The sequence below is a fragment of the Anser anser genome, assembly GCF_964211835.1.
Source record: "Anser anser genome assembly, chromosome: 20".
In the NCBI taxonomy this organism is placed as follows: domain Eukaryota; kingdom Metazoa; phylum Chordata; class Aves; order Anseriformes; family Anatidae; genus Anser; species Anser anser.
Window position 1 is genome coordinate 11400631 of NC_139741.1, and position 15435 is coordinate 11416065.

At 44.8% G+C, this 15435-nt stretch overlaps 1 protein-coding gene across 3 annotated transcripts in view; it reads left to right on the forward strand.

Annotated features, from left to right (window-relative positions):
- MTMR4 (myotubularin related protein 4) overlaps positions 1-15435 on the forward strand; it is a 52864-nt gene that overhangs the window by 31492 nt on the left and 5937 nt on the right. For all 3 annotated transcript variants that reach the window (XM_083806256.1, XM_083806257.1, XM_083806255.1), the window contains 7 exons: positions 850-946; positions 7417-7530; positions 12789-12985; positions 13235-13363; positions 13676-13787; positions 14170-14365; positions 14847-15032. In XM_083806256.1, the coding sequence (XP_083662382.1) occupies positions 850-946; positions 7417-7530; positions 12789-12985; positions 13235-13363; positions 13676-13787; positions 14170-14365; positions 14847-15032 (1031 nt within the window). The remainder of the gene's footprint in view (positions 1-849; positions 947-7416; positions 7531-12788; positions 12986-13234; positions 13364-13675; positions 13788-14169; positions 14366-14846; positions 15033-15435) is intronic.

A 15435-nucleotide genomic window follows, 5' to 3' on the forward strand; every position in this document is an offset into this window, starting at 1 on the left:
CTCTCCTGGAACACAAAGTTCACTTGCAGTTGCTTTCTCTTTGAGAAGCTCCAACATGAATAAAGGGAAATTAAAATGAGTGATAAGCCCAGCTTTAGACTTAGAAAAGTGTTGTTATTAAGAGAGAAGCAGTAGCCAGAATGATGCAGGTTTGGATGGAGGGGTGGGGGATGAATAGTATATCTGAAAGAGGTACCAAAAAGAAGTTAGTAGAGAAAAAGGTAAGATATGTGTTCCTGCTCTGCCCCAAACATCAGCAATTAGGAGATATTTGATGTCTTTCCCATACAGAAAATATTATTCTCTAATATAAATACATTTATGTGCAAAAATTGTGGCTGCAGGATATGAATGAGGCAAAGAACATTTCAGTATTTATTTATTAACAATATTTGACACTTGAGCACCAAAGGCATCCAGTATTTGTAAGGTAAGGCTAAAACATAAGAGGAAACTGAGTCACCCTCTGAGAGAGCAGTCTGAAAAAACTGCCTCTGGGGTGGGCTGCGTAATACTCTGCCATTGGCTTCCCAACATCCGCTTTGGAAGCCATCTCCATCAGAAGGGAAATGCAGATGAAATTAACACCACTGCCCCCAAAACACACACTGAAAGGGGAAGGCTATTTCTCTGCTGCTGAGACTGGGAGGTGATCTGACTTGACAAAATAAGCAGAGGAACCCGTGCAAGGGACAAGTCTTTTTGGCTTCTGAATCAAGAACCCTGCTGTCCCAGCTGTCCTGTGGTTTCTCTCCAGCCTGTGATAGTTGTTACAGAGCTGCCACTGATGTTTAAATTTTATCAGTTCTGCTTAGCTGTCAGTAAATACCCTGTGCTCTACCATTCCAGGAGACCACGTAAGATACCGATTCGAGATGGAGCTGGTGAGGATGGGCTTTGACTTGCAGAATGTCTGGCGAGTCTCTGACATCAACAACAATTACAAGTGAGTGTTTCGCCACTAGGCTCTCCCCGTTCTCCTCTTTCCTTTCTTTCTTCCCTTCGCAATCCCCATGCAGAGCAGTGGATGAGTCAGGCTCCAGCTAATCCTCCTTTCAGGTCTTGATAACCCTCAGGCAGATCAGCGTATGAGCCAGATCCCCTTTCTTTCCTCCTTGAAGAAGAAGTACACTCCAAACATCAGAGCTAGCAGCAATTGTAAATGCTGACTCAGGTAGTTTATAATGTGGTGGCCATAATTTATCCTTGAAGAAAACCTAGGGTCTTGGAGAAATCATCCATCATAGGGTTGCCTTTCTGGTCAGTCTTTCTAAAATGCTCACTGTGCAAACTTTTAATTTGCAATAAGTCAGGCAGCTATTCACCTGTGTCAGGAAACTGGGGACAAGCCAGTGGAGGGCTCTCAAGGTACTGAGAAGTCTGGAGGAAGAGCTGGGTTGGTTCAGTCTGGTGAAGGAGAGGCTGAAGGGTGATCTGCTTACAGCCTGCAGGGCAGTTACAAAGGTGATGGAGTGAGACTCTTCTGACACTGGAAGGTGATAGAACAAGGGACACTGGCCTCAAGTTGCAGCTTGGGATGCTCAGATTGGACATGGGGGAAGTGTCCTTCCCCAGAAGGGTGGTGCTTTGCTGGGACAAGTCCCCCAGGGAGGCGGGAGGTCTCCATCCTTGGAGCATTTCAGGTCTCAGCTGATCTGGTGTTGGATGTGGTTCCACTGTGGGCAGGAGGTTGGAGTGGAGATCTCTGGAAGGTCCTTCACCCAGCACATCGGTGATTCTCGCCTGTCTTCTGCTCCTGGAGAAGAGCTCTTGGAGAAGCGCTTCCGCATTCTTTGCGGCAGGTGGCATTAAGCCAACAGGTTTTTATTAAGCTTTGACTGACATGTTCATTTCTGCATTCCCTTTAATCCTTTGCTTGAAATGACTGGTATCCCTCAGTCTTTTCTGTATTTCTCAGACAGTAAAAGCATCCCCAATCACCTTTATATTTCCAGTTTCTTGTGGAGACCGTGAGAAGCCTCAGGTATGCTGACCTGGGGAAATCCCTGTGGAGTTTTTGCAGTTTGCTGCCTGCTACCTTCTCTCATGTGCTTCCTCAGGAATCCAGGCATCAGGCAATCTATTTGGGCTGTGATTTATTTTCTTCTTATCCATACCACGTTATTGCTTTTGGACTGTTACGTGACTTTGTTGACAGCATTTACACAGTTTTTCCAGGAATTTCAAATAAAAATTGTTTCCCTGAACTGCTCAGTTTCAGAGTGCACAACAGGTGGGTCCGTGCCGCAGGTGCAGTCTCTGTGTGTCTTTGAAAGCAGCCAGGCTTTCCCTCGCTGCTAGACTTTGGGATGTGGTTCCCTCTGACTGCTTCAGAAAGTCCAGCTTAGATTAACCACCTGCGGTTTGCTTCCTGTGAGTTATGACCAGCAATGCAGAGCTATTAGCCAACTTCTCTGAAGACAGATGCTTGGTTTTCAACCAAACCAGGGAAGAAAGGACTTGAAACAAACCTTAGCAAGCTGGACGCAGGCCTGGTTGTGCTTTCCTTGGGTCTGCTGAGTTCCTCCTTGGGGATCCTGGCAGGTCTCAGCTTCCTTTCTCAGCAGACATCCCAAGATCTTAAAGGTGTTGTAATTTGCTTGTGCAACTCAGAAACCAGTTCTCTCTTGCTGCTCCAGGGAGTGTGTCTTTAAATCCTGCCTTGGCTTTTGATCATTAACACCTGCCTCTATTCACAGGAATCAGGTTACTTTTTAACTGTTTATAGTCCTTTTTATCTTTTATTTCCCAGCATTGACAAAACAATGTTGTTAGAGACAGGATACTCCAAGGTAATGACTTTGTTCGTTGTCTTTCAAGTCTGTTCCGAGATGTTCTTATCTGGTAACTATTATCTTCTTCCTGGCGACAGCCATCATAAAAGTAGAGCTATACAAGCATATAATAACCACTCCTTCAGTCATGATAAAAGTTATACTCTTTCAGCATACAATAATAATAAAAATATTACATAATATCTCCATGGCTTTTACATCCTCAGTGATCTGTACACCCAGAGAACTGTGCATGCTCTGACATACGCCAGCTAATGCACCCATGCTGTCTGAGCTAGAAGTTCTTTTCCTGTTGCCCATGATGCTAGGAGGGTTGATGCACACATAGTTCCTTCAAAAACAAACAAAAAAAAAAAATGAAAGAAATTCACGTTTCTTTTGCTGTTGATGCTTGTTTTCAGCTTTGATCTTTTTACAGTCACGGTCTTATTTATTTTTGATTTTATGAGAAAAAGCTGCCTGGAGTGCTGTGGTATTGTTGAAGATATCTGATGTTTCCTACTCATTTCTGTGACTGCTCTTAATTCATAGTTTGTCTTATTTTGTTAGACTTCTCTACAAATCTTAATGCTTTCCTCCACTTTCATGGGAGAGGTGATGCTTCATGTTCTTGCATTCTGTGAAGCAGGATCTCTCACTGGGGTGGTTGTTGCCTTTGTGGCAAGAAGATGCTTCATCTGTCCTTGTCTGTAGGTGTGGCTAGTGCTGATTTATGTATTGGTGCTGTTAATGCCTTTTTCTGGGATCTAACTTCACAGTTTCAAAAACATTCCATTTGTTGGTTTGGGTCAGCATGGTCCTAGGGGTGTTACAGGCCACCTCCCCATGAGTCACATTGCTTCACCCTTCATTTCTTTCCATGTGCTGTGTGAGCACATTACACAGCACAGGGCCAAACATGGGTCCCTTTGGGACTCCCTTTCTCACAAAAAATAACCGTTTACGTTCTGTTACTGTTTCTTGCTTTTCAAGAGTTGCTGTTTCTCAAGAAGAGCTTCCTTCAAGTCTTTGGTGAGCAACCTATAAGAAAAAAAAAAAAGCTATGAAAATCCAAATCCACTGTCAGCTTTGTGAGCTGTATCTACTTGTTCAGTGGTGCCTCCAGCAAGCTCTAGATACGTGACATGCGACCTCCCTCCACAAAAGCCATGTTGACTCTTCCCAAGTGCACTGTATTTACCCTTGCACCAACTGTGCAGTCAGTGGCTTTGTACAGAAGTCAGACTTGAGAGGTTTCCCACATTCGCCCCAGAGAGCTTTTTACAAAATTGATACCGAGTTTGCCACCTTTCATTCCTCCGGCACCCAAGCCAATGTAAGCAATAGATTACGCATCTCAGTTAATCATTCACCTGGTGTGCATTTGGGTTGCTGTAGCAATGTTGGGTATTATCTAGTCCTGCTGATTAGTTGCTCTTCGTTCCTAGCAGATAGTTCTACAGCTTCCCCTGCTGAAGTTTCTACATTAATCTCTCCTTGTGCCTTGTCCCTTGTAAAACAGGGGTAGGTCTCGCAACTTCTTTTTCTCTGTGTGCTCCTCCAATGATCACCAGTGTGTAGGTAGTTTTGACTTTCTGCTGTGATCTTGCTTATCTATCAGACCTCCGAGGTGTTTGAAAAAAGTCTTCATAGTTTTAGTCTCTTAATAGGGCATTTCTTGAAAACTGCATGATTGCCTTGTTTTTACTGTTTTTTAATTGAGATTCACATTTGGCTCCTCTCAGGTTTGTGTCCTTTGGAAACGTTTCCCCTATTTGAAGGATGTCATTGTATTTCTAAAATCCTACTTTCATTCACCAACTCTACCAGCTCTTTCTGATCCTTTTTGATGTGTTTTATCTTACATTGACTAGCATATTTAATTGAGCATCGCATCAACTGCAAGCTTTTTTTTCAGTTCTCTTCCTTTCACTTTCTCTTGAAGTGTATAAAAATGAATATTTTCCCCTTTCTGAAACAGACTTCTACTGCAGTGGGAAACTTTTCGCCTTTAAATATATTTTTGACTTCTACTGTGCAATGATCGCTGCAACAAAGCAATTTTTCAGTTACTCTGTTTTGGAGCAGCTTTGTGCATGCTTAGGACCAAAGGAAGAGTTATATGTCTTTTGTATTATTTGGCTGGTACCATCAAGAAGCAGCTGATCATTTCTAAAAACATAGCCTTTGTCTAATGTGTTATCATGATGCTTATGTATTTTATGTGGAAGCAATGCAAGTCTCCCATTGCAATTTCTGCCCTTGCAGCCTCTCTGAATCTCTTTCAGCCTGTCGTGGATGTTGCTGCTGCCATGCTTCTGTGGTTGTAGTGTATCCCTAGTACTATCCAGTTTCTCTTTAGGCTTGGGATTTCGGTCCATGCACTTCTTGCAATGTGTGTTGATGCTGGCAACTCTTGGCCTCACGATTTCACCTTCACTTTTTCTTGGAACAGACAGGACTTTGTTAGATCAATCTATTCTGGTCTTCCTACAAAGCTTCTACTCCGAAATCTAGGCTACCACTGATAATCTCCCTTGTGCCAAGTTTATAAGGTGCTGTTAAGCCAACATACTCCTTTATCCTGGCTCTTCGTGTCCTCTAGCCTTGGGAGCACAGGTCTGTTTATCTTCATCTCAGTGCCAATTTTTGTGCACCCTCCTTAAATTTGGCTTAACTTCTTGAGGCTGTCCTGTGTCCTAACCTGAATTTTATTGACTTGATCCTTACTGTTTTTGTAAGATTACAGAGTTTGTGGCTTAACTCTTAGAAGATATGTAGAGCTTAGTGATATGGTTTAGTGGATAACTTGTTAGTGTTAGGTCAGAGGTTGGACTCGGTGATCTTGGAGGTCTCTTCCAGCCTAGACGATTCTGTGATATGCTCCTGTACTGAAACACTCTTGTATTTATTCTCCCCAGTTTTTGAGACATCTCCCGTAACATTTCATCTGAAGTGCCAGGAAAAACAGGTTCTGTTTTGATTTAGATGAAGACCATTCTTTTACAGACCATGGCTATTCAAAAAATCCCCCCAGATCCTAATAGATACTAATCATATTCAACATTTCATTGTTCTTGATCACACTTCAGTGCTTTTCTGATTTCCTGAGCAATTTTACAAGTGGAACATGAAGCACTCCAGAGAGTGCTACCACACACAGATGTTCTTCACACTGTGTGTGAATCCTAAGTGTCTTCAGCTTCTTACCCAACAGCTTAAATTTTCCTTACTGGATTTTCTTTCCATGCCCTATTGTTATTATCCCATAGACCAACCTTGCCTTCTGTCCAGGGCTTTCTGAGAAGCTGTCTAGACACAGCGTGAAGTGACATTTTTAACAGGTCAGGCAGGTCCTTGCTACCATCACAAACCAGGTAACATCAGCTAGGATAACCTGGATTGAGGGGAGCACCAGGCCACCCTCTGGAGCTTACCTGCTGGATAGTTTCACCCTCCTCAGTTTGCTTCCTGTCTGCCCTGAAACATTCCTTCGAAACTATGTGGGTTGTAGCCTGGAGCTGAGACTGCTCTTTGATGTTTCTTGTCTTAGCTTTGTCTGCCTGAGCTGCTGGGGCTCGGCTGGTCCGGCATCCAGGCAGTGCTTCTCCTCTGAAGCCTGCAACCTGCCTGCCCGCATGCAGCCACATGCTGGGAGCCCAGGGGCAGGCCAGTTGCTGTAGTAACCAGGAAGCCCCTGCACTCCTGAATTTTCACCTGTGCTTCATTTTGTTTGCATTGCTCTTAGCCCCTTTCCCCAGCATGCTATTTGGCTTTCCCTATCTTTCCCTTGGCTCCTGTCTTGTCCTACTGTTAACACACACTACATTTTAACGTCTGGGGAGTTAAGCATTTGTAATCCTATTGCCTGTTCCCCACTTCCCCCCCACCCCCAACTTCTGTTTCAGCCAGACTGCTTTGAACTTCTGTGCATTTAAATGTGGCACTTTGTTACTGCAGCTCTGTTTCTTAAAGAGTTGTGTCCCCTCTGCTATAGCTGTACATGCTTGGAGTTTATCCAGGTGACCAGATTGGTAGGGACTTGCCCATCACATTTATGTCACTGCTGGCACATGTTCAGATAATGACCTCACTAAATAAGATACTATTTCAGATCTCCCTTGTATCATTTTATTGTAGCACAGACCAAACCATCATTGCCATCTTTCTAGGCAGAGATCTACATCTTTGTCATAGAGGTGTGTAAAGCTTGTCAGTGGTGACCTGTTTCCTGCAAGTGCCAGATAATTATTTACTAAACATAGTGTGCGTTTCTGGGTTTGTAAGTACTGCAAGAAAACCGACCCCCCCACACACACAATGACTGTTTCCCTAAACCCTCGTGCACATTTAAATCCAGAGCATGTTCTAAAGGCATCATTGGGAAGAGCTGGGATACTTGGCATGGGCCCAGAGGTGAGGCCTGATGTTAAGGGAGACTGTCATCTCCTAGCTCATTCTTGACAGCATTTTTTGGGTTACTTTTCCTGTGTTGGAACTGTACTGAGATAAATATGAAGAGGAAGAGCCATGCAGAGTTCGGGAAAATGTGAACTGCTCCTGCACTCTGTCTCTGTACAACTTGTCTAGTACATATTTTGGTCACTGAGTTCTCATCTTGCCTTGCTGCTCTTTTTTCCAGGCTTTGTTCCAGTTATCCCCAGAAGCTGCTGGTGCCTGTCTGGATCACAGATAAGGAGCTAGAGAATGTGGCTTCGTTTAGGTCGTGGAAGAGGATTCCTGTGGTTGTGTACAGGTAAACAAAAAAGCAAACCAGCGCGCTCCCCAAGTCCCCAGTAGTTGCCCTTTAGACAGGCCTAGGAACTTGGTCTGTGATGGTAAAGCAGGATGTTCTCCCAGAGAGAAAAATCTTTGGTAACTGCTGCTTCTTTCCTGCTTGCAGTTAGATCTGAGGTCAGGAGTGACTTTCCTTCTGTGCGAGATGCAGCAAGAATCCCATGTCAAATTCAGGTTCTCTTTCAGTTTCAAAACATTGTCACAAATTGAGGTGTGCCTAGCTGTTACTTTGAAAAGAAGTCTTGGCCAAAATGAGCCTGCTGCATGGCCCTTCGATCAACAACTTATCATGGCCTCGATACACATTTTAGTACCCACATGCAAATCATTCCTGTTTTGACTGAGTTGTGAGAGTTTGAAAACATTTAAGTAACAGGTAGGATGAAATATTTGCCTGTGGCTGAACATCACTGATTCAATAACTGGTAAATATGGAGAGTACCTCTTCCCCATCAGAGCAGCCTTCCAAAAATTACCTGTATGTGAGGATGCATGACGCTAGGCAGCAAATAAAGCAGGGCTTTTCAGGGTAGGGGGTTGATGTCTCATTAAACATGTCTTCTAGGAGGCTGACATGTTTGAACCAAATGGGAAGTTGGCTGCATAGGTGTGCAGGAAGATACCTCACCCAGTCGGTGTATGTTGTAATGTATGTTGTGGTTTCTAGCATCAGACTCGGTGTTAGCAATTATTAAATCCAAATATAAAAAGCTTTGAAAATGTCAGAGCTGCATTACAAAGGAAAGCCCTGAGAAGCAAGAAAGCCAGGAAACAAAACCAGCAAATTTACACATACCTTAACTCTACATCTTTGTTTTACATGGTTTGTGTTACATGCTGGCAAAACAGCGTGCTGTTTCTACAAGAACTAAATTCTACAATGAAGTAATAATGAGCACTGGTTATCGCATGGAGCCTTCCCCTCTTTGCAGCCAAGTCAGCTAAGAAGTTAATTGTATTTGTGATTACTTCTGCTAAAAATGGTCTGGCGCTGGAGACTGTCCCTGTGTGCTTCTCCACCTGAGGGCAAAGCCATGTCTTTTTCTACCCTCTTAAAATTATTTTGTTCAGTGCTTTATAATATCACTATAAAGGTACCCAGTAATTTACAGGTTGAGCTGCAACCTTTTGCAGCCTGGTATCAGATTACAAGATGCTGACAAGTGTTATTATAAGATGGGTCCAGGCCTTCCCCGTTTCTCTCTCATTTTCACGTGCTCTTTAGCCTTTGTCCTCGAACTTGATGCATTTGGCCAAGAGGGTCTATGAGGGCCATGGCTGCTTCTGGGGTACCTTGTGCTGTGCCAAGGGGAAGGGACAAAATGCAGAGCCTCACACTCAGCTCCTCATCACCTACAGCTCAGGAGAGAGGACAAGTGGCCTTGGATGCACTCATCCCAGGGATTCAGTCACCACAGGACTGTTTGCTAGAGTTCAGAGATTTTGGAGAGCAAGGCTGAATTCAATGGCTGACATTTGGATCTGTAAAGCATGACACCAAAGGTATCACATTATCAGTTTCCTTACAAAAAGTATAATTTAGCTGGTAAGCAGAGCAGAAATATGGATCTCCATCTCCGAGTCCTCAGTGGAGGACATGCACAGTGGAGATTCAGGACCCTCCAGGCACAACTCACTTTTAAAGCAACACAGAGGATGCAATCAATTATTTAGTTGACTACAGAGGCAGACGGGCATTGTATGCCAGCTGCTCCTTGTTATTACTCTGTCTGCACAGCCACCTTCAGAAGACCTTGGGACTACGTTAGCAGGAGAGCTTCTCACAGATGCTCAGCAGTCGCCTTTGACTGTGTTCATGCTGCAGCGAGTGTCAGGGAAGCAGTGGGCAGATGGTGGACGTTGCTGCAGCCCCATGCTGAGCATTGGTCTCAAGCCTTCTGGTCAAGGTGGAGTGGGCCAGGGCTCTCATCTGTAGGCCTGGAAACTGAAAGCACTCGCATGAATGCATCTCAGGTGGGAATCTTTAGGTGATGCTGCGAAGCAGCAGCTCCGTAAACCCTCTCGGCAGTTTCTCATGTTTTAAGCTGAGCTGCTTGACTTTGCATTGTGGGTGAGAGCTCCTATGGCCAGAATAACAGTCAGGAAAATCAAGATGGCATGTGCTAAGAACATCACATCTGCTCTAGCCTTGTGCTCTGAGTGAATCTGGGAGTAAAAGATCAACTGATAAAATACAAGGCATGTCATACTCCAGCTTTGGATTCTGAAAGGGTCTTAAGTCATCTAGACTAAACTGAGGATCCCTGGGGAATACTTATGTCCACATAAGTTAACATGCTATGGCACTTTCTGCCATTCCAGTTTCAAGAAAGGATCATTTTTCCTCGGGGAAAACTTCCATTAAGAAAAGAACCAAAACTCCATACACTCGTGTTTTGGAGATCTGCAGGAGACCACAGAGTCAAGCTAGCTATGGGTACTCCCCTGATCTAGGAAGCTCACGGCAGGCTTGGTTTTGGTTTTGGTTCTTATACTGGCACCTGCTACACTTTCTGCTTACCGATGACTTCATGCTCATCAATGTTGGCCATATTTCCTCGTGTTTATTAGCACATCATTACATCTCTTGAAACTGGTTACCTCAAGACCATGCCCTGCCCAGTATTTGTTGCGCTGCTCAGAAGCCTGTGGTACCAAGAAATTCTCTAAATGTAGTATGACGCTTTGGCCACGCTTCTAGTACTGCATTGGACAGGCCATCACTGGCTGCAGGTGGCCTCATACAACTCACATCTACACAGCTAAAGTCCTTTCCTACCCTCTGCACCCCACAACAGTGCTGTCACATCCAAACAGGCTGCTGGGAACAGTCCCTGGCACAGCACCTGCGTGTCCCAGAAACGTGCTCAGGCGCTGTCTGGGAAAGTGCTAGTTGGCACAGGCCGAAAATTGTGGGTGTGCTAACAAACAGGCTTGGATGATCACAGGCCAGTGCTTAAGTCCACACCTTGGCTCTGTTTCATTTACTAGTATAAACAAAGCCTTTGCTGCTGTCTGTATTAACCATCCTTCAGTGATCCCAATGCCAGAAACAGACCTCCTGGGAGTGTAACTCATCTTGCAAAACAAAACGGCAGCAGAGGATGGCACCAAATGAGAAAGGACTCCAAAGTATTTTGAGTTAGCTGCATATGAATATTGTTTTTTGGAAGTCTTCAGTTCAGAATCTTCATCAGTATTAATTATGGGATGTCATTAGCAATAAAAACTTTTTCAGTGTTTACTGGTAAGTTGCTTCAGGAGAATCTTGTCTCTGAGGAGCAAAACCATTTCTACAAACTGCAGTAGCTGCTGGTGAGATGCCACCACTGTTGAAAGAAATTCAAAGTTTCAGTGTATTTTCTGGATGTACTGCCTTATAGCAAATAATGTGAACAAGCATTGTCATCCACTGTGGAACAGCAGAGCCCATAACAGGGGGGTGACAGCATGAGGAAAAAGAGACCTTCAAGAGTGCTTCTACTACTAGCCCCCAACAGCAACTGAACAGCCTTTGAGTGATGGGATGAGGCTTGTGCTAGTGTGTTTTAGGATCTAGGCTGTTATGCATTCTGCTTGGCCACCAATACAGGTTTTTCAGAGGTGTCAACCTTCAAAGAAAATATTTGGATGTTGTCAGCTGTTTTATCTCTGTCTTTGTTCTTACTCTAGCTCGTCTTCAGAGAGGTGTCACATGCGGGGCAGTGGGACAGGGAGGGGTGAGTGCACAGGGCTGTCCAGGTTCTTGTCCCCTCCCTGAGAAGGGCCAGGCACCACGAGCAGCGTCTCAAGGAAGTGTAACAGACAGGACAGGGATGCAGGTATTCTGCCCTGCTGTGTCTTTGGAGCAGGCAAAGTATCTTAGACTTCCTGCGGCATATATTCAGGAGAATGTATGGTTGTGTTTCGTGGTCACTTGGTGGACCTACCCACCATGAATTAATGTATTTGTAATTCCATATCACTGTGGCAGTGAGTCCACTCTCTGTTACGGTTGTGGATGGATTAGAGAAAGAAGCTTGTGTGATTATGAAGATGCAGGTGTGTGATGTGGTGTCATATTTTCTGTTTTGTTCTTTTCTTAATAATTCCTTGCACATTCGTAACCTTTCTGCTTCCTTTGAGCACTGAGCTGAGGCTCTTTGAGAACTGCAGTGGCTTCAAAGTCTTTGAGATTTGGCAGCTTATTATGCATAACTGTTTCATGTTATAACTGGGATACTTATTGATCATCTTTAAATACTTTTCAATTATTATTGTTACATTTTTATCGCTCAGTATCATGAGATCCTCTGCATTTTTTCCAGTCAGCTATGACTCTCTTGGATAATTCTGTAGCACCAGCAAAATTTGTCACATAATCATCCACTCCCTTTTCAGGCCACTTGTGACTGACTTGACAAGTATGTTCATGTGAAAAATGAGTACTTCTTTTTATTTCAGACTTTCTTTCAGGCCTTGATTAGCAGCAGCCAGGGTAAGGTTCACATTGCAGGGGTTATTAGTAAACACCAGCTCAGGCCTCCACCCAGAAACTAACTAGTCTGATGCTGAGTGAGTTAATCTTTCTAATTTACAAGCACTAAATGAAATGGTTTAAGAACCAGTACATAATGTAACGGAGAAAAAAAAGTGAAAATAGAAGAACAGAACAGTAGTACAAGAAATAACTATGACTTTCCCAAAGTACAGCCATATTTATCTGAAGTTCTCTCTAGTTTCTTAGGGGAGTAATGACAAGAACAACTGGCAGCTTCCCCCTTGCTACAGAAACTCTGGATCATTTTAGTGGTGGTTAAGATCCCAGCACAGCCACCGGTCCCAGGGGTGCAGCTGACCCTGGAGCTGCCGCCATCCGCTGGCACTGCGTGTTCCTGACAGCCACTCCTGCAAACACTGCAGCAACCTGCTCCTCTGCAATCTCGTTTTGCCAGCTGTTCCAGCTCCATTAGCCGCTCCTGCGCTACTCACAGCCATCTTCTGTTCCTCAGCGCTGAGATTTGAGTGACAGCCTCTGTGTCACTGCTGTCGTTATGAATAATGGTTATTTGAAATGCCCTGCCCTGTTTCACTGCTTGACTACAAGGGTAAATGCAGCAGATGAAGCAGTGAGGAGGGTTGCACAAGCACTGGCTGTTTGTAGATGTGTGGGGAAGTTTGCTGGGCTCATTCCTCACCTCTCCAGGGGGATTCATCCGGCTCTTGCTTGTTTTGCAGACATGTGCGCAACGGGGCAGTGATTGCACGCTGCAGCCAGCCTGAAATCAGCTGGTGGGGCTGGCGAAATGCTGACGATGAGTATCTTGTGACATCTATTGCCAAAGCCTGTGCCTTGAACCCTGGAATAAAGGTTCCTGGTGGCATGCCACACAATGGAAGCAGCGATGGCAGCGAGGCCTGCGAGGCTGACTTCGGTGAGGCAATGTGCTCCCTTCTGCTGTCTCTTGAATGTGTGAATTATGGTGTGGTTCCTGCGTCTAAATGTTGTTGTTCACTGACAGGGCTTACAGTGAAAGATTTAAACCCGACGTCCAGGTTAATAATCTGGGCCCTGCATGTGGGACATGTCTCTGGGCTTGTACACAGCCAGCGTTGGGTTGTGCTGGAGGCCTGTTGTAAGAGGGAGGGAGGTGCCAGGAACTCAGTCTGTGCTGTCTCTGCAGACTCGTCCCTGACCGCATGTTCAGGTGTGGAGAATGCGGGAACTCCTCAGAAGCTGCTGATTCTTGATGCCAGATCCTACACCGCAGCTGTGGCCAACAGAGCAAAGGGAGGAGGCTGCGAATGTGAAGGTACACAGAGCTAAGCAAATCCCACAGTGTGTTCCTCTTGAACCTGCTGTGTTGAGTTGGGCCCTGGAGCACAGTTTGGGTCAGGCTGGCATTTTGGTGCTCACTCTCTGGGAGCACGTTCCCCTTCTCACTCATGCAGTCTGTTATTCCAGATATATTGCTGCTGGCCCGCAAGGCTTTTCTAGAAACACTCCCTACCTTCCGCTGGAGACTAGAAACAGTGCTGCGGGGTACAACCAAACTATGGGCATAGAGGCACTTGCTGCAGTGGCAGCAGCACTTTCTGAATGTTTCTGTCTCTGTTGTGTTCAGAGTATTACCCAAACTGTGAAGTGGTGTTCATGGGCATGGCCAACATCCACTCCATCCGCAACAGTTTCCAGTATCTGCGTGCTGTCTGCAGCCAGGTGCCAGACCCTAGCAAGTAAGTGACCTTATTCTAGCTGAGTTTGATGCCATATCTGTTAATGTCCTGCAGGCTTTTTTTCTTCCTTTTTCTTTTTCTCCACTCCAGATTTCTACCTCACAAAATGGAGGGAAAGCACTCACAGTGCTTAAATGGTGGTGCCCATTTTGATCCCCAGTAATCCAGAATAGATTGTGTCACTGACTCAGTATCACTTACCTATTTGTATCCTCTGCGGGTTTCAAAAACATAGCTGTTTTGGGGAAAAACTGAGATTAGGTGATGGATACTTCGTAGTTATTCACAAACTGTCTGACTCCTCTTTTGGACATGTTTTAAAAAAAACACTGTTTTTTTCACTGCTAAGGAACCATCTCCTTGCTTTTTGCACACCTTCTAGCTGGCTTTCTGCCCTGGAGAGTACCAAGTGGCTGCAGCACCTTTCTGTCATGCTGAAGGCAGCGGTGCTGGTCTCCAGTGCAGTTGACAGAGAAGGGCGTCCAGTGCTGGTTCATTGCTCGGACGGCTGGGACAGAACTCCACAGATTGTAGCACTGGCAAAGATTCTTTTGGACCCTTACTACAGGACCATGGAGGTACACATTGTGCTATTCTGCGGTTTCATGTCTGCTAAATGACAGTCTTTGAGTGTCGTCAGAAAGGAACAGAACTGTATTTGGCTATTAGCTTAGTGGCATTTCAGAGCTGCTCTTACAGGTATTGAGTTTTTCTGTATGGTCTTCCTGCGTGTTTTCAGTAAACTATATACCTCGTTCCCAGTGTCGTAAGGCACTTTGGAAAACAACCTGTTGTGCTCAAGGTGCAGCTGCTTCCCTGTACTTCCTTGTGTTTATTCTCGAGGCTGTTTGTCATATAGAAATAACAGTTGTCACTTTGTTTTTGGAAACCTCTGACGTTCCTGTAGCTTTGCTCCCAAACCAAGCACAGATACAACATTCTTTGCAGACCTCCAGAAGTCCTGAGATTTCCTGGCCCTGCTAGCAGACAGAGCTTGCCTTGTCTTGCTAAGTGCCTACAGCAAAGTCGCCTGCAGTTAGTTTTCTCTTGTGTTCACAGGGTTTCCAGGTGCTTGTTGAATCAGATTGGCTGGATTTTGGTCACAAGTTTGGTGATCGCTGTGGTCACCAGGAGAAGGTGGAAGATCAGAATGAGCAATGCCCAGTTTTCCTCCAATGGCTGGATGCTGTTCATCAGCTTCTGAAGCAATTTCCTTGCCTCTTTGAATTTAATGAAGCTTTTTTGGTAAGAAATATGCATGCAAACATTTCTTTATTCCTTGCGAGATGTGAGCAGAGGCAGAGAGAAGGCCATAATATTTTACAGCATTATAGCTGAAAAACAAAAATTGAATTCTTTAAAAATGGGGAAGTGTCTGAGTACTGCTTAGGTTTCTGCTGGCATTCCTGACATACCTACAGTGTACGGGTTCAGCCCTGCACTTTGGTTGTGGTATTTTGACCTGGTTCTGTATGTGTAATGCTCCTGATGGCTTCTTGCAATTTCTTCTTTCTCCCAGTAGGGATTGCAGGGTTGGAGTACCTGGCAAACTGGGCAGTGATTAAGGTTTTATATTGTCTAATTTCTTTGAATCACTTCTTCTCCGTGTCCCTTTCTAGCCCAGTGAATTCAGATTTTCTGAATTCAG